General features: G+C 36.1%; 1 protein-coding gene across 1 annotated transcript in view; it reads right to left on the bottom strand.

The window, feature by feature from the left end:
• Window positions 1–22718, bottom strand: part of LOC150107087 (telomerase-binding protein EST1A-like) — a 330605-nt gene that overhangs the window by 219202 nt on the left and 88685 nt on the right. Inside the window, exon 6 of the mRNA XM_090390990.1 lies at window positions 14295–14373. Coding sequence (XP_090247116.1) covers window positions 14295–14373 — 79 coding nt within the window. The remainder of the gene's footprint in view (window positions 1–14294; window positions 14374–22718) is intronic.

Here is a 22718-nt window from a genome sequence, read left to right as displayed (position 1 = left end):
TTACATTTCGTTGTCTCAACGTTTTTTCCACTGCTGGAAACAGTTCTAGAACTGTTCAACTGGAATACTGTTTATGGATTCCAGAAACTTTTCTTTCACTTCCTCCACATCAAAGAATAGCTGCCCTTTCATGGTTTTCTTCATCCATGGGTATAAAAAAAAAGTGACATGGAGCAGCAAACATTCACATGATTTTTTTTACTTTCTTTAATTTTAATTTTTGATCCTCTGTAAGCAAAACAAGGCACAATTTTAGCAGACACATGTTTCATTTGTAAACCTTCCGTTAAAATTCACTAGCATGAACTCCATGACAAATTTCTCTCTTCAAAAACTTGCGATCTTCATTGATTGCCTGGCAAACCTTTTCAATGTTTTCATCATTTCTGCTTGTCGAAGGTCAGCCAGATAATGGTTGGTCTTCAACTGACGTCTCCATTTCTGAAATGAGAAAACCACTTGTAGACCTACGTTTTACCTAAAGTGTTGTCCTTAAAGACTCGTCAAAGCATAACAATAGTTTCAGCTGCAGCTTTGTAAATGGGCTCAAGGAGAGGTTATATGATAGATATTGTGGAATAGTTTGGGTCTCCTGTGATGAGTCTTCAGACTCTATGGAGGTGCCTGTAGAATAATAACCAGTGGCAGCCGTGAAAATTTTAAGTGGGGGTTTTCTTTATCTGTGGGTATAAAAAAAAATGGTTTATTTTTATTTGCTGCATATACAAAAAAAAAACCTTTTTTTTTCCTAATCAGTAATGAATTTATTAATAAATAAATTTACATATTAAAAATTGCTTTATTAAAAATATTTCATTCTCACCAAGAACAAATACCAATAATAAAAGTTTCGTATCAATAGCAATGACAAGTGCAAACAAATATCGGCGTTAGATCACAGTGCATTTGTTTCGTGTAACGATAATTGAAAAAATATAATTCTTTTCATATTTTCAACAGAGACACTTGTCATAATTTAGTCTTGTATCTATAATAAATAAATAATTATGTTATTTTAACAAAATAAGATTTACAAAAAATAGTTCACCAGGCACATGCACCAATAATAAACATTTCATATCTCACAGAAAAAAGGCACGTAAGCTTACTAAAAATACACTGCCGTTTGAGCAGTTACAGTTGGGAATGACTTAACATGCAATGACAAGAGCAAACGAATATCGGCGTTAGATCGCAGTACATTTGTTTCATAATCTAAAGCATTAATCAAACAATTCCAATTATTAACAATTCAATCAATGTCAAAACATAAGCTGTAACCTTTAACATGTTGTACTGCATTTATATAATGTTGTAAGCATTGTTATTATTTATAAACACAAACAAAATTTAATTCTTTCATTTTTTCCTTGGGGGTGATGCAGTGTCGCAGTGCTTATGTACGGGCTGCCACTGATAATAACATAAGCATTTAAAACCAATCTGGTATTAAAAGCTTATGTACAACAACTACAGTCCATAAATAAAAATATACAGTATGTACATAATCTGTATACTGTGATAAATATTGATTTTCTGATAAAATCTGCCGAGTGTACAGGACTCAGATGGATTATGAATATGACTAAAATACTGACTATGCACACTGATGAAACCAGGAGAATCGATTAAAAGAATGATGGTTAGAATTAGCCACAGAACTCACACACAGGCATGTTATCACCCTTTAACAGGAAGGAGTGTGTAAGATGATTTAAGCAGAGTTGAGCAACAAAACATTCCTCTTTACAGTCCCTGGACTGTAAAGAGGAATCAAACTACAATTTGATTTTAGGCTTCATTTCAGAGAGCCTTTTGTTGGTCTCTTTCTATTCCATTACAAAGACTGCCAATGGGATAAAAGTTTCTGTCTTATCATTTGTCTATAACTTGTGTAAGAGACGTGCAGATGGTGAAAAAATTAGGAATGAGCTGTCCTGGCTGAAACATATACAGCTCCATTTCCATTAATTCCAAAATGGCTTCGAATCCAACAGAAATGCATGTCCAAATGTAGCTTCAATGAATGAGAGAAAAGGGCAAAGAGAGTCCCCGATGTTCCTGAAGCTCTAGACTCCTGTCTGAAGAGTGCTCTGTGAATCTATCTATCTATCTATATCTATATATATACTTTATACTATAAAATGATAAAATGTAATAACAGCATACATTTCCTAGGAAGTGTGTTTTTACTTTATGGAAAATACCAAAGAATAGCAAACAGAACTTTACTCACCTTTGCAACGAGTTGCTCAGTATTGTACTATGTACTAGGACTACTTGCATTGGCTCACGCTAGTATTCGCCGATATCATTATAGTTTACTATATTCGGCATTAAACTCTCTGAGTTTCTTATTCGGTTTTAAAACAATGTGGGATTTAATATCCCCTTAATTTAAATAATGTTTATATTGCTGAAATGAAGCCTGTTGGCTCTTTATATTTAAGCAACTTAATGGATGCACCTTTTGGACAGCTCATATAGCAGAGTATATAAGTTCTTTTCGCTATACCCTTTGGTATTAATTTGGTCTAGCTACTCACTGATGAAGCCTCAAAAAAGGCTGAAACCGGTCTGAGTGGTGACCTCCTATCATAATGTAATAACAGCATATATTTCTTAGGAAGTGTGTTTTTACATTATGGAAAATACCAAACAATAGCGATCAGAACTTTACTCACCTTTGCAATGAGTTGCCCGGTATTGTACTACATACTAGGACTACTTGCATTGGCTCACGCTAGCATTCGCCAATATTTTTATAGTTTACTATATTCGGCATGAAACTCTCTGAGTTTCTTATTCGGTTTTAAAACAATGTGGGATTTAATATCCCCTTAATTTAAATAATCTTTATATCGCCGAAATGAAGCCTGTTGGCTCTTTATATTTAAGCTGATTAATCATGTTTATCAAGTGTGATGTCCTTAATTTTGTTTACAAACTGTTGGGTGTTTTTTATATAGGAGGGTGAATGACCTACCAACTGCTTGAGTGTTGATGCTAGTTTCTTGGCTAGATGATAATTGGGGCAGTCAATTCAATCCCTTAAACTACTGCCCGAATTTTCTGCTAATGAAGCTTAGACAAACCTAAATTCTCAAGAAACAAGCAGAGGGCAGAAGCAGCTTTTTAACTGTGTCTGCAAGTCAGGAAGTGACTGATTTAAGTAATTCTACTGTTTTCTTTTTAATCTGATAAGTTCAATTATCAATGCATGCTTATAGCTCATTTTGCCTATTTTCTATTTTACCAACGTTTGCAATATGTCCTTTGAACTTCACCTGTTTGTCGACCACCACTATCCCCAAGTCCCTATCCTCATCAATTTCCTGCAATCCAATACCATCAATATGTTACACCATATGCAACCTTTTCAACTTGAAGTGCATAATCTTACATTTTGCAACATTAAATTGATAATCATTATTCTTTGTCTACAATGTCAATTTATTTAAATAATCCTGCAGGATATCTGGAGATCACCATTATCAACTGTTGTTCTCCCCAGTTTAGCATTATCAGCAATCAAATGAATATCCCCTCTTAAATCTTTCCCTATATCAGTGATATACAAATTAAAGAATAGTAGCCCTATTGCCAAACCCTGAGGTACTCTACTAGTCACAATCATTCCCCTAGATTCCACTCCATCATATACTACTCTCTGAGTCTGTGCATCAGCCTACCCCCCCCCCACACACACACCCATGCAACAAGCCTCATATCCATTTCCATTTGCTCCAGCTTTTTTCTTATAGTTTTCTATGTGGTATTCTGTTAAATGCCTTGCCGAAGTCTAGCAGTATCATGGTATACCCATTACCTTTATTCAGTTCTGCTCTCACTTTATTATAAAATCTGAATAAGTTATTAAGACAGGACCTACCATTTACAAAACCATGCTGTCCACTATAGAGTATGGCATCCCAATCCACTCAGTGTTGTATTTTACCTTTCACCAACTTTTCCAATATACCACTCCAGATATATTAATCGGTATATAGTTTGCTACCTCTGCCTTGGAACCATCTTCATGCAATGGTATTTTTAGTAAACCGGTTTAAAGAAATCACAACGTATACTAGGATATTAAAAATAAATTTTAATACACTTCTAATATTTCGGCAATGTCAAATTGCCAATTTCACAGGAACTTAAAAACAAGACACGTGCACGCAAGCACAACAAACAGTAAATGAGGACAAAGCAGGAAGCTATTCTTTCTCCTAAAAGTCCTGATGGTGCACCCTAGCAGGCAATGTTGGTATTCTTGGGTGATTGGGGTTAAGGTCTTCTGATGTAGGTTTCCCAAATTTGGGGTATTCTCATGCAACCAAATATGTTGAGGTTTAGATTGTTTCTTAGGGCTGAGGCTGATTCCATGAAAATTTGAATTTACTACGGTATACTATCATGGCTTTCTTCCACTGTATTCTATGGCGAGGATCCAGCGCATGGTCTGTAAGACCAGAGTGGCTGTACTGGTGAAACCGGACGTAGTTCTGAAATTCTGATATTAGCTGTCATGCCTGTTTGGCCAAAGTAGGACAGCTAAAAGCTGCAAGGGACCTGGTGCACAGCAGGTAGGTGGGGGGGGGGGGGGTTGGTCTTTAGTAGACCGGATAAGGTATGCCAATTTTTTATAAGGTCTGTAACAAGAAGTTAAGTCATGTTTTTTTAGGATTTTTTTTATTTTTTCCGAGGCGCCTCGGATATAGGTATGGTGATGGATTTAGAGTAATCCTTGTTGTGGGGGGGGGGGGGGTTGTGGTTTAATGGTTTCAATATTTTTTTGGATTTTTTTGGGAGGGGATAGCCACTGGCTGAGAAAGTGTTGAGAATATAGTTTAGTTCTGTGGTTAGGGCATTGTCATTTGAACAGATAAGTTTAGTCCTCTTGTGTGGTGTCTTAATGACTCCATATTGTTGTGGGGGGGGGGGAATTGTTGGTGAATATATTTGCCTGTATGGGTGGGTTTCCTATAGACTGAGAAAACGAAGGTTCCATCATTCTGGCGGGTGACTAGTATGTGTCTAAGAAAGGAAGGCAGTTGTTTTTTTCTTCTTCCAGGGTGAATTTGATTCTGGGGTGTTTGTTGTTTAAGTGTGTTAGGAAGGAGATGAGTGCATCAGAGCCATGTGGCCAAATTGTGAACACATCATCAACATAGCGAAGCCACATGGTTGTTTTTGTGGGACAGAGTTTAAGGCTTTCTCTTCAAAAGTCTCCATATAAAATTTGGCCAAGGGTTGGGAGAGTGGTGAATCCATGGTTGTCCCCTCTATTTGTTTGCAGAATTTTTCTTGCCAAACAAAATAGCCTGAGTTCATTGTGAACTGAAATAGGGCTGTGATATTGGGAGGAAATTTAGCTTGGATTACTCTAAGGATTCTTTGAGTGGGACATTTGTGAATAAGGAGGAGACATCAAAACTGACCATTTGGTCAGTGTGTTTGAGTGGATGGTTTTCTATGCTGGCTTTTGAAGTGGGCTGAGTTTTTTTATGTGTGAAGGTATGTTGCCAGTATAGTATGAGAAAGCTTTGGTCAAATGTTTAGCTAGTTTGTATGTGGGGAAGTCAATGCCATTCACTATGGGAAGTAATGGTACATTTTCCTTATGTATTTTTGGGAGTCCATAAATACGGGGAGAGTTATGGAGTTAAATGGTTTTAATTTGTTAGTGACTTCTACATGCCAAGAAGTGACCTTCTTAAGGAGCGTGTGGAGTTTTCTAATTTGTGAATTGGTGGGATTATACTTGATAGGAAGGTAAGTAGCCCGATCTAACAATACAGCATTCAGCTTACCTGTGCAATCCTTATGGTTAAGCAATACCGTGGCGTTCCCTTTATCCGCTTTGGTGATTATTATTTCCTTATTTTTCTTTAATTCTATTAGAGATTTAATTTCCTTACTGGGCATGTTAGTTTTTGTTGGTTTTGCTTTGGCCAGAACACAAGCCACATCCAGTCTAATATCGTTGACTTGCCACACGAACGTGGGATACCACACCTTCCAAACCACGTGGGACATGGTTTGGAAGGTGTGGTATCCCACGTTCAATTCGTATCATAATATCTTCAGCAGGTATTCTTCTGGGCACAATGGCGAAGTTGTGGCCATGTGAGAGAGCGTCGAGTGCTTCAGGTTTCACACTAACTGATGAAAGGTTGAATACCATTTCGTTAGGAAGTTGTGGTTTTGAGTTCGAGTTCTTTTTTAAATTTTCAAATTTTTTGATGTGTCGATCTCATACTTTTTTAAATTTTTTCTCCACAGCAGTGCACGAGATGTCGTATAGAATAGACCAAATTTTGTGGCTTAAGATGCTTGAAAGGTCATCTTCGAGTGCCTGGATAGCTAAGTTAGCATCATTCAGGAAACGGCGAGTCATAGCGATTTGTTCCCCGAGCAAAGCTTGGCTGGCATGGTTATAAATGCGAACAGCCTTTTGCGAAGAAAAACTGTGCTTAAATTTGACACAGTTTGGGATTACCTGGTTATCCCGGCAAAGTTTTAGGAATGCAAGACGATTCAGTTGTCTTGATAGCTTTAGCTTCTTTTTATCGTAATGGCGGGCCTTACGTGCGATAGAATCTCCGTGGATTATCGTAATTCTCGTGGATAGGCTTAGACGTTGGTTATGCATATTTACTAAGCAGCTTAAGGAAATTACAACGTATACTAGGATATACATTAAAATAAATTTTAATACACTTCCAATATTTCGGCAACGTCACGTTGCCATTTTCATAGGAACTTAAAAACAAGACACGTGCACACAAGCACAACAAACAGTAAATGAAGACAAAGCAGGAAGCTATTCTTTCTCCTAAAAGTCCTGAAGGTCTTCTGATGTAGGTTTCCCAAATTTGGGGCAGTCTCATGCAACCATGTGAGGTTTGGATTGAAAAAGGTGAAAAAGAATTTAAAAATGTACGAGATCGACACATCAAAAAGTTTGAAAATTTCAAAAAGAACTCAAACTTGAAACCACAACTTCCTACCGAAATGGTAGTCAACCTTTCGTCAGTTAGTGTGAAACCTGAAGCACTCGGCACTTTCTCACGTGGCCACAACTTCTCCATTGCGCCCAGAAGAATACCTGCTGAAGATATTATGATACGAATTGAACGCGGGATAAAACACCTTCCAAACCACGTTGCCAAGGATATTAGACTGGATGTGGCTTGTGTTCTGATCAAAGCAAAACCACCAAAAACTAATCTGCCCAGTAAGGAAATTAAATCTCTACTAGAATTAAAGAAAAACAGGGAAATAATAATCACCAAAGAGGATAAAGCGAATGCCACAGTATTGCTTAACCATAAGGATTACACAGGTGAGCTGAATGCTGTATTGTTAGATCGGGCTACTTACCTCCCTATCGAGTACAATCCCACCAACTCACAAATTAGAAAACTCCACAGGCTCCTTAAGAAGGTCACTTCTTGGACTGTAGAAGTCACTAACAAATTAAAACCATTTAACTCCATGCCCCCACCCCCCATATTTATGGACTCCCAAAAATACATAAGGAAAATGTACCATTACGTCCCATAGTGGATGGCATTGATTTCCCGACATACAAATTAGCTAAACATTTTCCCAAATAGAGGGGACAGCCATGGGTTCACCACTCTCCCCACCAATGGCCAACTTTTATATGGAGACTTTTGAAGAGAAAGCTTTAACCTCTGCCCCACAAAAACCAACCATACGGCTTCGCTATGTTGATGACGTGTTCACAATTTGGCCACATGGCTCTGATGCACTCCTCTCCTTCCTAACACACTTAAACAACAAACACCCTAGAATCAAATTCACCATAGAAGAAGAAAAAAACAACTGCCTTCCTTTCTTAGACACACTAGTCACCCGTCAGCCTGATGGAACCTTCGTTTTCTCAGTCTATAGGAAACCCACCCATACTGGCAGATACATTCACCAACAATTCCCCCCACAACAATATGGAGTCATTAAGATGCTACACAACAGGGCTAAACTTATCTGTTCAAATGAGAATGCCCTAACCACAGAACTAAACCATATTCTCAACACTTTCTCAGCCAATGGCTACGCCCCAAAAAATATTGAAACCAATAAACCACAACCCCCCCTCCCTCCCCTCACAACAAGGATTACTCTAAATCTATTACCATATACCCTATATCCGAGGCACCTCGGAAAAAATAAAAAAAATCCTAAAAAAACATGACTTAACTTCTTGTTACAAACCTTATAAAAAATTGGCATCCCTTATCCGGTCTACTAAAGACCAACCTCCCCCCCCCCCCTCCCCCCCACACCTACCTGCTGTGCACCAGGTCCCTTGCAGCTTTAAGCTGTCCTACTTTGACCAAACAGGCAGGACAGCTAATATCACAATTTCAGAACACAAGGACTACATCCGGTTTCACCAGTACAGCCACTCTGGTCTTGCAGACCATGCGCTGGATACCCGCCATAGAATACGGTAGAAGAAAGCCACGATAATACACCATAGCAAATTCAAATATGAAAGGCTTTTCATGGAATCAGCCTCAGCCCTAAGAAACAATCCAAACCTCAACAAATTCGGTTGCATGAGACTATCGCAACTTTGGGAAACCTACATCAGAAGACCTTAAGTCCAACCGCCCAAGAATACCAACATTGCCCGCTAGGGGGCACCATCAGGACTTTTTATTAGGAGAAAGAATAGCTTCCTGCTTTGTCCTCATTTACTGTTTGTTGTGCTTGCGTGCACGTGTCTTGTTTTTAAGTTCTTATGAAAATGGCAACATAACGTTGCCGAAATATTGGAAGTGTATTAAAATTTATTTTAATGTATATCCTAGTATACGTTGTAATTTCCTTAAGTTGTTTAGTAAAAAATGCATAACCAACGTCTAAGCCTTTCTACGAGAATCATGCCATGGTACTATCTTATCCTCTTTACATCTCTGCCAGAACTGAGTCTCAGATTAAACAACTTCATCAGAGGCAATGGCAATTCTCTTGCACATACATGCAGTATACATGCTGATATGCCATCCAGTTCCAATGTGAGCACAGCATTGTTCACATTGGGATTAGATTTTTTAATATGCTGAACACCTGTTGTTCATCGACTACAATGTTAGTGTGTCTCTGTAACATCAGCAACTGTAAAATCATCACGTGAATGATACACCTTTGCAAAATGATCACTCAGCAACTCAACTATTTCTTTTGGTTCAGTCGCCTTCCTACCATGGGCATTGTTTAAAGTCATCCTACTATAGTCATTTTTTCTCTTACTTGCTACATAATGAAAAGACTCTTATGGGTTTACTTTGGCCTGTTGTGTAATTTTCTCTCATAATCTGATTTGGCCTTTCTCATTATACTAGTCACTCTTCTTGATTGCACTTTGTAATGCTCATGAGTATGCCGATCACTTTTTTTTTACATTCCATCCATTATCAACTATTGTTCTCCCCAGTTTTGCATTATCAGCAATCAAATGAATTTTTGATTGCTGATAATGCAATCAAATATTCATTATTATTATTTTTTTAAATTATTATTATTATTATTTAGCTCTTGCTTTTATCCCTACTCAACCACTTAATTCCAACTTGGTTCATCCTCCTGACCTTGGGTATGCAGTCTTATACCCTCACGTAATCTCTGACCACTTGTCATGCACTACTAACATTCTTTCCTTGTAGCTTCTCAAGCCATAGCACATTGTTCCAAGAAGACTCTTGAGTCTGTCATAATCACCAACCTTATAGCTGAACATAAACCCCTTCTTGTCAAAGAAGTCCATAGGTTTGGCAACTTCCCAGAACAAAAACACATGGTCACGCTCTACAATTGTAGGCAGAGTGTCTACCTTGGTTATGTTACATCATCTTATGTTTTATCAGATCCAACACTCTCAAATCCTTTGTCTCCTCTATAACATGTTGTTTCAAGTCATTATCCCTTAGCAACTGTATAAATCTCACTTCCATCTTCATGACCCCTTTCCTCCCTCCTGTTGATGTCCCCATAGTTAAAGTCTTCCATAATAATTGTTTGGCCTACACTCATTATGCTAATCTACCAATACATGGCATCAGCATCTTCCTGTATCCCCCCCCCCCAAGTCTATAGCAGCATTCAAGAACATATTTTGTCTTATTTGCCTCTATCTCATGACAGACAGCCTCATATGAATCATCTCCCTCAGACCTAAAATTCTCTTCAACTCCAAATTTTCAATTTGGTTGTAATTCTTTAGTTATCATCAGCAATATCCCTATTCCTTCTATCCTCCCTGAAAATAACATTACCTTTACATTCTATCCCTGTAACTATATCATTTTCAGTCAACCAGGTCTCACTGATGCTTACAATTTTTTGCCAAGTTGAGCTGAACAATGCCAAAAACTCCTCGTCCTTATTCCTGATACTTCTTGCATTCATGTATGTACATAAATGCAAGAAGTAACAGGACAGAATGCAGAACAACTTTTTGCAGAGACTGTGAGGGCAACTTGCTGGGTGGAAAAGAGGACATTTTGAAGATCTCCTTCAGGACAAGACAAGCTTGGAAATAACATTCCAGAAGATGAGTTTAAACTCCTGGCAAATATGGGAAAAGTTGAGACAGAGGAAGCACCAGAATTGCACGAGGTGGAATTAGTCCTAAAGAGAATGAAATAATAAAAGCACCTGGTGAAGATGGAATACCAGTCGAGCTATTAAAATATAGCGGGCAATCACTACTGTTAATCAAAATACATGAGTGCTTGTCAGAGGTATGGGAAACTGAGTCTATGCCTACTGAATGGGACACTGCTATTACCTTCCCTATCCATAAGAAAAACGACAAGTCTCTGCCAAAATTATAGAGGAATATCACTATTAGCAGTAATTTACAAAATATTTGCAAGGGTACTGGCAACTAGATTGCAACCCTTCATAGAACAAACAATGGGTGACTATCAATGTGGCTTTAGATATGGTAGATTAACAACAGACCAGATTTTTACAGTATGAACTATAACGGAGAAATGCTACGAGTTCAATATCAATCTGCACCAGTTGTTTGTGGACTTTAAACAAGCCTATTATAACATCAATAGGGATTAGCTATTTAAAGTCATGAAGGAATACCAAATTCCATCCAAACTGATAAGATTAGTTAAAATGACACTCGGAAATATCACGTGTAGAGTGCAAATACAGGATGAACTCACATCAGATTTCAGGATTACCAAAGGATTACGACAAGGAAATCACTATCAACAATGCTTTTCAACCTATGCCTTGAAAGGGTAACATGAAATGTAATCATAAACAGAGGTGGAACTATTATGAATAGAAGTCTACAACCTTTGGCTTTTGCGGATGATGTGGACTGTATTGGAAGGATTGAAAGAAGCCTCGGAGAGTGGGGGGGGGGTATAGACAAATGAGGGAGGAGGCAAAGAAAATGGGACTACAAACAAACTGTTTAATTGTTGCCAGAGATAAACAAAACTTTGGAAACATACAAAGTTTCACGGCAGATGAAGAAACCTTTGAACAAGTCCAGCAGTTAACATATTTGGGTTCAGTAATAACAGAAAGTAATGATGTGTCAGTGGAAATTACCTATAGAATAGCTGTGGCCAATAGAACTTATTATAGTATTCAACCACTATTAAAATCTAATTTGATTTTGATTAAAAGTAAAATCCAGCTATATAAAGTAATCCTCAAACCTGTACTTGAGCTTTTATACGGCTGTGAAATGTGGACAATGATCCAGAGAGATCAAAACCGATTACAAATATGGGAATGAAAGGTATTAAGAAAGATCTTTGGCCCAATAAACGAATGGACTTTGGAGAGTGAGGAATAACAAAGAAATAATGGAGAAATTCAATGAAGTGAATATTATTACTGAAATAAAGGTGAGAAGACTGAGATGGCTAGGACACATTCAGCAAATGGGGGGATGACAGAGCCATAAAAAAGGTCTTCATGTCTGGACTGGGTAGATCTAGGCCCAGAGGACAACCAAAAAGGAAATGACTTGACAATGTAGAAGATGATTTAAAGCAAATGGGAGTAAAGAGCTGGAGAAACAAGGCACAAAATCGTGAAGAATGAAAGGCTGTCCTGAGACAGGCCCAGGTCCTAAATGGACTGTAATGCCAAGGAGTAGTAGTAGTTTGTACCTATATTTACCCTTGTATAAGACACTACCAAACCATTCAAATTAGAAGCCTGTGAAATCTCATTCGTCATTGCATAATCATTAATGTCCACATGCTCATTTATCACAGAGTTGGCCAGACACATGACTGATTTTATTGTCACTAATATCTCTAGTTTCCCTGTTTTGCACTACCACCCTCTTGCTACAGAATACTTTCCAAATATCTAACTCCAAAACTATTTAAATATATAAGTATATATAAGTATTTTTTTGTCCATCAAATTCACTCCATAGGTCTTTACTAAGGTCCTTAGGTAGTTTAGGTCTTTACTGTTCAGTGAATGGCTTGAAAAGTTAATCATATGGCTGTTCAATGAAGGCAGTTGGTTGCTCCCATTATCACTGGCTTGTGGTTGGCCGTCTTCAAAGTCATTCAACTACGAGAAATTTAAATTTGTCTGTTGGCTGTTTAATTCATGCTACTGTTTCAATCTAAGAAATTTGGCCATAAGTCTCACTTTGTTTGTTTCCAGGGTATGTTTAGTGGAATTTTCAGTAATCCTCTGAAGGACATCCCAAATATCTGGATATTTAAACAACTGAAAAGTTCTAATTTTGGATCTTCCTGTCTGTCCATAGCATGATAAGTCAGAGTAACAGCAAACTTTACCCTCAAGGATATAGAGAATAGAGATAGTTTTAGAGGATATATAGTTTTTCCTTAGGAAAGCAGATCAGAGTTGCTAATTTGACATGTAGCTTGAATGCAGTGTGAAAGGAATAGTATTTTTTTTTATTTATTTATTTTTTTTTTTTTTATTTGGAAGAGGGAAAGTATGGATGGGTGGGTGTATTATTTTTATCTATTCTGTGAGACCTGTAGCCATTTGTCAAGAGAGTGTGGCAAAGATAGTTGAAATCTGTGGAAAGGGCTGCATTATCAGAACGAATAGTTCTGTCTGTGTGTGAGTGTTATGAGAATTCCAATGATGAGCTGGATGATGATGTGATTGTTTATACAGATATCTTCCAATGTGTATTGGCATTCTATAAATGGAAAAAATATATATATTGAAAAAGACAAACAATTATTTGATTCTTTTTCTAATATGAAGTAAATTTTGAGGTGTTGGCATTAGGGTAAGCTGCAAAGGAATTCAAAATGGCCTGTGGAACCAAATGGCAAACAGATTGTGAATAAAATGTAACTACACTAAGGGTTTAAAGTAGCTGTGCTTTGTTCTCAAAGTGCTCCGTGTAAAAGTTTGCTTGGAAGGTGGAGATCCATTGCAGTCGATCTCCATTTAGCATCACTGAAATCAGGTGGCCAGAGGTGATCAATGATTTCATAGGTATCCAGGGAGGAATAAGGAAGACACCAGCTAACATTAATACCATGTATTATTATCTAAAATAAAATTTTTTGTTCAATCAATTTTCTGTGGTTGAAAACTCAAATTTCTGGGAGTAAAAACTGTACTTGCTTGTGCCAAAGACTGATTAAACTCAAGAATCACCTAAAAAAAAAAGGGGGGGGGCATAGAAATAGCTCCTCTAGTAGGCAACCAGAATCAAACTTACAACAGCCATTCTTCTGGTGGTTGTTTAGTTCTATGGAAGCAAACGCCATTTTCACAGAATTATACATGCATCAACAATATAAACAAAAATTATAAAAATAATATAAACAAAAAAAAAGAACAAAATATAAATAAAAGGAAAGCAAAAAGAAAAATAATAAATAAATTTAAGGCAGAGAAGAATAATTAAAAAAAAAAGATGATATTAATAATGAGTAATATTGGATTCACAATGTAAAAAATTGAAAAGAAATGTTATACAAGTGACATATTGAAGCAGTGAAACAACAAAAACAAACTAGAAAATGTTTCTGAAAAAGAAAAAAAAAGTACTATCAGAAATCCCAAAAATAAGTATGTAATAAACATTTATAAGATAAAATTAACATAGTCAAATATAAAGAGTACAAAGCATAAATGCAATAAATGAAAAGTGTTCAGCCAAAACTTAACTTATATAGCACTAACTAATACAGCACATTAAAAATTCATAACAAAAAATTATAAAATATCTTCAATCAAATGCAAAAGACAAACATACTTACTGCGTACAAAGCAAGTATAGCTAATTGATTGTATGGACGTCCATTTTTGGGAGCAATCTGTTGGGCTTTCAGGTACCAACTATTAAAAAAATAATAATTAAATTTGCAGAAAAAAAAATAAAGAAGAAGCAAATTACTTCAAGGACCAATCAGGTAACAGTAAGACAGGAATGCTCAACTCTCATTAAAAACATATACATTTTATAATTTGATAAGATATATTTGAATAAGATATATTTTGGTGGCAATTATCTGACAACATTATTAAGATGAATATGTTAACCTTATTATAATTACTGTAAATGGATCTTCAAGGAATTTGAAGACTTGTTGCAGGAATTCCATGCAATTCCTATCATGGCCTCTCCTCAAATGCATTCATCAACATTCATCTCAGAACAGACCTTTGTAATCCATTCCACCTCACTGACCACACAAGCAAAATAGTTAATCCTGATGATCTTACTAATCACTCTTACCTAAATTCCAGGGATGATAGTTTTTTCTAACCACAGCAGTGAAATGCTCAAAAATTTGGTCTGTGTCAATTGCATGAAAACACTTCTAGTAACCTAAATGTTTCCATCATATCTCTTCTTTTGTGTCTATCAAGGAACTACAGTCAATCCATAAACACTCAATCTATCCTCAGAGATCATTCACCATCTTGCTTACTCATATCTGGATCCTCTCCAATTCCTTATTTGCAAGAAACTCATGTGATCAGACCTGTGCAGAGTAATTCAGATGTGGTCATATCAAAGCCTTATATATTGTTTTTCAATAACCAAGTTAATTCCATAATAACTTGGCTTAGCTACTTTTGCAATATGCCCTTTAAACTTCAACTCCCTATACAAATCTCTAATCAATTTCCTGGAGTACAGTTCCATAAGGGAAGTACACAGCTTGTAATTTTTTCATCTCAAATTGAATAACTTTGCACTTTTCCACATTAAAACCTGTGCCAATTATCTTTCACCTATGCTGTCAAGCCCATTTAAATGATTCTACAACTCTTCACACAGTCCTGATTAACTGTTACATTACCCAATTTGCATCATTAGCTAAAACGAAATATATCCCTTCATGTCATTTCCTATACCATTAAAGAACAAATCAAACTACAACTCTTCACACTGCCCTGATTAACTGTTACATACCCAATTTGGCATCATTAGCTAAAACGAAATATATCCCTTCATGTCATTTCCTATAGCATTAAGGAACAAATCAAACTGCAGTATTCCAAACATGACAACTGTAGCAAGTCACTAATCAACTACTATCCCCTGGATTCAGCTCCTCCATATACAGTATGCACTATACCAAATGCCACTATAATGAACTACAGAAAACTCCTGGCCTAAGTGGTGTTAGAGACGATTCAGAGATGATTGACCAAGATGATGACAAGTCTGTGGAATACTCCCTACAAGGATAGCTTGAAGGTTTGTGGGTTATATTACAAAGTTTAGTTGATAGGCAGAAAAGATGGAACATGAAACTTTTAAGATATTAAAAGGGTTTTATAAAATTGATGCAAGTGAAATTTTTCAATATATGACAAATAGAGAACTAGGGCCACCTGTGGAAGTTGTGTAAGAGTGTGCAGACCAGATTTTTTGTGTGAAGAGTGGACAGTTAGTGAAATGGATTGCCAGAATTGGTCATAATCTTTAAAGGTATCTGTGGCATGATTATAAATGACATCAAATTACACGATAACAATAATTAACTTTAATGAAATGAAAGTAGAGATATTTCATGCTGAAAATAACAGTACATCATCAGTGCATAGAAATAGAAACAAGCAAATCAAATAAATGAGAATACAAGGTACATACACAGTTGGTAATTTACCAAGTAAAAACTGTTGCCACGTGCTAGAAATTAATATTAATAAATAATATTATAAAAACTATTTTTGATGGTTGGTTACATAAAATACAAATCTCCCAAACTTTTGGGAGAGAGACAATCATTGCGATCCAGATTTGGCCAATGTAAAAGGGCTTTGCAACTTTCTTTGAAAAGGCATTCATATTTAAAACTGCTTCTATGAAGAAGACAAGCCTCATCCCACCAGATACTGTGTTTAGTGTCAGTACTATGTTGTGCAGACCAGATTTTTGAGGGTTTCATGTATTCGATATAATATTGATGTTCATTAATTCTTTTTTCCACAGAACGGCCTGTCTACCCAAAGTATGTCAAATTACATTCACAAAGCATCTGGTAAACACCAGCTAATGATAGAGGTGACAGTTTGTCTTTTGTAGATGGCAATAGATGAAAAATTTTGTTGATAGGAAAGGAAAATATTTGGGAATAAGGTGATACTACTTCAAAATTCTACTAATTGGTTCCGAGATACCAGAAATCTAAGGGATTGGAACCCTGCAGTCTGTTGAAGAATCCTGAAGTGTTGGAGCATAGGAGTCAATTATCTGCTGGATTTGAACAGGGTTGTAACTATTAAATTCCATTAAAGATTTCATAGTGAGAAGTTATTTGCTGAACACAGATGCATTTTATAATAATCATCATGAAATATCTGCATTCACAGGGCAATAAACATAAATGCAACTCACCTTATCTTACAGGGAGAAGTAGCTCTGCATAATGTTTATGCCAATTGATAGCTGAAAAGTGTCAGTGCAAAATGCAGCAATTGGGAGTAATGCTGTGGGAAGTATTACATAAAATTTATTAACATTTCATACTAAACTAGACAATAAAAGAGGGACGTCCAAAAAAGTGTAGCAACACAAGAAATCACTGATCACGTGCACGATGTGGTATTGGATGACCGGCGAGTCAAAGTACGTGAAACTGCTGAGACTATAGGCATTTCAAAAGAATATGAAGGATATATTTTGCATGAAGAATTGCAAATGAAAAAGTTTTGCACAAGATGGGTACTGTGCTTGCTCACAGCAGATCAAAAACGCACTCACATGAAAATCTCTGAACAGTGGTTGGAACATTTTAACAAGAATAAAACTGATTTTGTGCGTCAATTTATTACTATGGCCGTTACATACCAGAATCCAAACAGCATTCAAAACAGTGGTTCTCTGCATTCCTTTAAAAGGCTACATAAAAGTCTCCTCCCAGTTATACTGTTTTGACCCTTAAGTATCCGTTAATCCAGCAGGAGACCACGATGTAGATGAATGGACACAGTAAAAAAAGTGCCTTAAAAGACAGAAATTAAAGACCTGTTAATGTTGGAGTCTTTACGGATGACAGATTAATTTGGAATAAAATTCTTGATAGGAAATTAGTAATGATGTAACTTTTTCATGTAGTACTATGATAATATCCTGTCCACCTCCCTGAGGGTACATATCATGAATCTAATTATGATGATGATTATTTATTCTACAAGTATCTCTGGAGCAAGAAGACTCATTGTGGGAGATCTGCTATTCACACAATACCTAACATACCTCTTCTTAAACTCATTCACTGACGAAGCACTCACAACCACTTCTGGCAGTCCATTCCACCCAATTATCACCCTCCAAGCAAAAAATCTAGTCCCAGCATGCTTGCTAACCATGCTCTTACACAATTTACATGGATGACCCCTCAATCTAATAGACAAGCTTATATGTCGAATATTATTCATTAACTTAATTTAGCATTATTAACAACACCAAATGAACTAATGTATAAAATGAGATGTTTATTAACTGGCTTATATTTTGTTAGATCAGCATCTTCAGAGCACAAAACACCATGTTATAGTTTACACACAACAATAAGTAAGTGAAACAATTCAAATTGTAATTGACAAAAGATCTAAAGTCCTAATTTTGCATCCTCTAATGTTGTAAAAAATGAAGTATGACAGCTAGGTAGGAGTTGATTTTAAGATAAGTGTTCCAAATTTTTGGCAAATTAATGCACCCATACTTGGTCAGGTTAGGAGAATTCATAGTCAAGGCTGACTCTAAAAATAATCTTTCTGATCTGTAACGACTTCTAAACAGCAAATTGGTTTTCTTCCATCTAATTCTGTATGAAGGAGTGTCCAAAGTGCAGTCTGCTAGTCCTGACTTGCCATAATAATGAAAGAAAATGTATCTTTTATGTTCTCCAAGGTGGATGTTAACAGATCTTCCTGTCAGCTGACAGTGGACTAAGTCAGCTGACAGGAAGATCTGTTAACAGATCTTCCTGTTACAAGGAATTTCACACAATCCAGGATATGATAGGGATGGAATTTATCCTTAGAAGAGCAGATCAGAGTTGCTAAGAAGACCATGTTTTATTAGTACTCTGGCTATCTTTTCTGATGAACCTCTGACATAGGAATAGTGGTGTTTTGTTCTTGTGTGTGTTAGAGGAGGGCAGAAGTAATGGGACTATGTAGTATTTTATCTATTTTGTAGGAATTGTAACCATTGGCCAAGAGTGTATGGTGCAGATATTTAAGTACTGTAGAAAGAGCTGTATCATTAGAACAAATTGCTCTGGCTCTGTGTGTAAGTGGTTTTAGAATACAATGCTGTTGGGATGGATGATGATGTGATTGTTTATGTAGATATCTTCTGTGTGTGTTAGCTTTCTATAAATGAAAAAAGGTAGTGAACCATCTGAAGGTTGGGTGACTATTTTGTCAAGGAAAAAGCAAACCATCGTTAGATTCTTTTTCTGCTGTGAAGTACATTTCGAGTGTTGACTGTTTAGACAGGCGACAAAAACATCTTGTCTGTGGGGCAAAATGACAAACACATAATCAACAAAGCATAACCACACTACAGGCTTGTAAGTAGATGTGGTAAGTATTTTGTTTTCAAAGTGTTCCATGTAAAACTTAGCTAAAGGGGGAGAGAGGGGTAGGCAAATTTCAATAATTGAAAGACATCAGGGGGAAATTATACTTTATTAAATTAAGAGTGTCTATTAATGGTACATAAGTAAATAAAGAAGTGACATCAAAACTATTATGTCTGAATTTTTAAGGATGTGATTTTGAACTAATAATTTGAAATTATCTGAATTTTTTATAAAAATAGAGAGGTTTCCAGTAAGGGAGGACCAGAGACTTAGCTGAGTGTTAGGCAAGTTTATAAATAGGACCTATCTATGCTATCAACTATAAGGAATAGGGAAATATTAGATTTGTGGATTTCAGGTACCCCCATAAATATGGGTGGTTTTAACATGAACTGATTTTATTTTGTTGTCGATATCTTTGGGCCAAGAGATTATTTTTTCAATAATTTGTGGAATTTTTTTCCTTTGAGACATAGTGGAATCTCAATCTATAATTTGGCAAGTAGAACTATCACATGGGAGATCTTGCAATTTTTTTTTTTTTTGTTGTTGTTGTTGTAATCCTCTTTGATTTATGATAATTATTGAATTATCCCTATCAGCTTTAGGGTTAATTCAATAACAAATATTAATAACAAAATTTTTATTCTTATATAACTTTTTTAAGGCTGCTATTTCATTCTGTGAGATAAAAAGTAATCACTTTTTGATGGTTTAGCCTAGTTTAAGATGCTTGCTATGTCTAATCATATATTACTAGCCACCAAAGGAAAATTGTAGATGCAACATTCTACATTCATCATGATTTCTAGTTTTGGAACTTCTTTAGATATAACAGCAAATTTATGACCCAAAAGAGCATCTGCAAAGTTGAAAGTTTTTTTCTCACTTGCTTATACTATAAATTAAAGATGAAAAGAAATTATATTCTTGGTTTCATCCTTTATTCAAGTGTAAGCAAACAAATTTTGCACGTGAAGTAACTTCATGACTGGATTACTTGTATAATAGAGGATAATGACAACATCAACTGCCTTAGTATCTCATAATGCAAAGCACATATCCTTACAGACAAGCATAGCATTATACATGTCTTCCCATAATGCTATGCATTATGGAAAGAACAACTACCCAGACCAGTTTTGACCTTTATTGATGTCTCATCATAGAAACCAGACCAAGAAGTGATACTAAGGTTGATGTAATGCAAAAGTCATCTTTCCATATACAAGTGGTCAAAAGATGTGATACCTTATTATTAAAATACTCTGGATTAGAGACAGATGTTGAGTTTTTTCACTTGGTTATATTATAAATTAATGATGCCAAGAAATTATATTCTCGGTTTCATCTTTCCAAGTGTAAGCAAAGTTTGCACATGAAGTAACTGCATGACTTGACTACTTGTATATAGAGGCTAATGACTTCACATCAACTGTCTTAGTATTTTGTTTGCTTACACTTGGATAAAGATTGAAGCCAAGAACATACATCTTTAATTTATAGTATAACTAAGTGAAAAACTCTCAACATCTATCTCTAATCCAGAGTAATTTAGTAATAAGCTGTCACACTGGATTAGAGATAGCTGGAAGTTTTTTCACTTGGTTATACTATAAATTAAAGATACCAAGAAATTATATACGTAGTTTAATCCTTTATCCAAGTGTAAGAAAACAAAGTTTGCACTTGAAGTAATTTCAGGACTGGGCAACTCATACATAGAAGCTAATGACTTCACATCACTTGCCTTAGTATCCCATAATGCAAATCACATATCCTTACGAACATGTATAATGCTATGCATTAGGGAAGGTTCACTACTCAGACCACTTTTGATCTTTATTGAGGTCTCGTCAGTGGGACCCATATACTATAAATTAAAGATACTAAGGCAAGTGATGTGAAGTCATTAGCTTCTATATATGAGTTGCCCAAGTCCTGATTATATTTCAGGTGCAAACTGTGTTTGCTTACACTTGGTTAAAGGATTAAACCAAGTATATAGTTTCATGGTATCTTTAATTTATAGTATAACCAAGTGAAAAAACTTTCAACAGCTATCTCTAATCCAGAATATTTTAATAAGTTGGGACAACTTTTGGCTACTCATACATAAAAAATATGACTTCGGCATTACTTCTACCTTAGTCTCATCTCTGGATCTGGCTCCCACTGACGAGACCTCAATAAAGGTTGAAACCGATGAATTGGAGCCTGCCATTGGGCAGAGCCACCGCTGAGAATTCTTCTCGGTGGCAGGGTGAGCCTATCACTGAGGGGAACTACCACTGAGTTAAACGATCCTTTGGGTCACTCATTGTTGGGTAATCTGAGGGATCACACGAGTTTTTGGAGAGGTATATCTCCACTTAAACATACCTCAATAAAGATCGAAACAGGTCTTTAGTCTTCCACCTCTTGCTATAATGCATAGCAAAGCACATATCTTTACAGACCATATATAATGCTATGCATTATATATGGTCTGTAAAGATATGTGCATTGCATTATGAGATACTAAGGCAACTGATGTGAAGTTATTAGCCTCTATATACAAGTAGTCAAGTCGTGAAATTACTTCACACGCAAACTTTGTTTGCTTATACTCCAACAAAGGATGAAACCAAGAATATAATTTCTTGACATCTTTAATTTATAGCATCTCCAATCTTCCACCTTCAATGGACAATAATGTGCATTTAGACAATTTGTCTACTATCATTAACAACTCCCACTCTCCATCCCATTCCTTGTATCCTCTCTGAAGATACTCTCTCATTTACATTCTATTTGTAAGAATATATCATCCTAAGTCAACCAATTCTCACTAATGTGTATAACTTTTGGCCAAGTTGAGATAACCAATGCAAAAAAACTCTTCACCCTTATTCCAAATACTTCTGGCATTAGTATACATTAACTCCAATATCCCTTTCATCCCACAACCTCCTTTACATCTTGTGTTCTTAGCCTACTAAAGTTAAGAACTGGGGGCGCTACATTTAGCATCACGTGATCACGCTCTTACTTACTAACCTGTATACCTGAACCCTGCTCACCTGCACCTCTCCCCAAACATTCTAGTTTCCCTGACTCTGCATTTCCAAACTCTCACTCAACAATGCTTTCTTAAGACTCCTAACCCTGAATCCATTTGAATGCAAGCCATCCAGCTAATATGAATCCTTCCTTCCATTAAACTCACTCCACACCATTCTTCCTACACAATCTGCACACTGAGTGATTTGCAATCATCACTCTCTCTCTCTGCCTCTATAATCATGGCATATCATATCATATCATATCATGGCAACAGACTCAAACCTTTCACTTTCTCAATCTTTTTTTTGGCAGAACACAAAATCAAGAAGTTCAAAGTTTCATAAGGTTATGCTGGATATTTTCAATATTGTAACTCCAGAAAAAAATTCCCCTACAATTGCATAAAGCAATACCATTGTTTTATTATATAAAAAGAGCAGCAGAGATGATATTAAGTTTGCTATCACAATTTTACAAAATTTTTATATTCATTATATTAAATATAATCAAGATTTTTGGATGCCATATGAACAAGCAAGCTTAAGAGCATAATTCTCTACAACATATCATATCCACACAATTAACAAT

The sequence above is a fragment of the Typopeltis vanoorti genome, chromosome 4, assembly GCF_054136105.1.
Source record: "Typopeltis vanoorti isolate ZY-2024b chromosome 4, IOZ_Tvanoo_1.0, whole genome shotgun sequence".
Lineage (NCBI taxonomy): Eukaryota > Metazoa > Arthropoda > Arachnida > Uropygi > Thelyphonidae > Typopeltis > Typopeltis vanoorti.
Note: the sequence above shows the minus strand (reverse complement) of the source record. Positions and strands in the feature narration are given on the sequence as shown.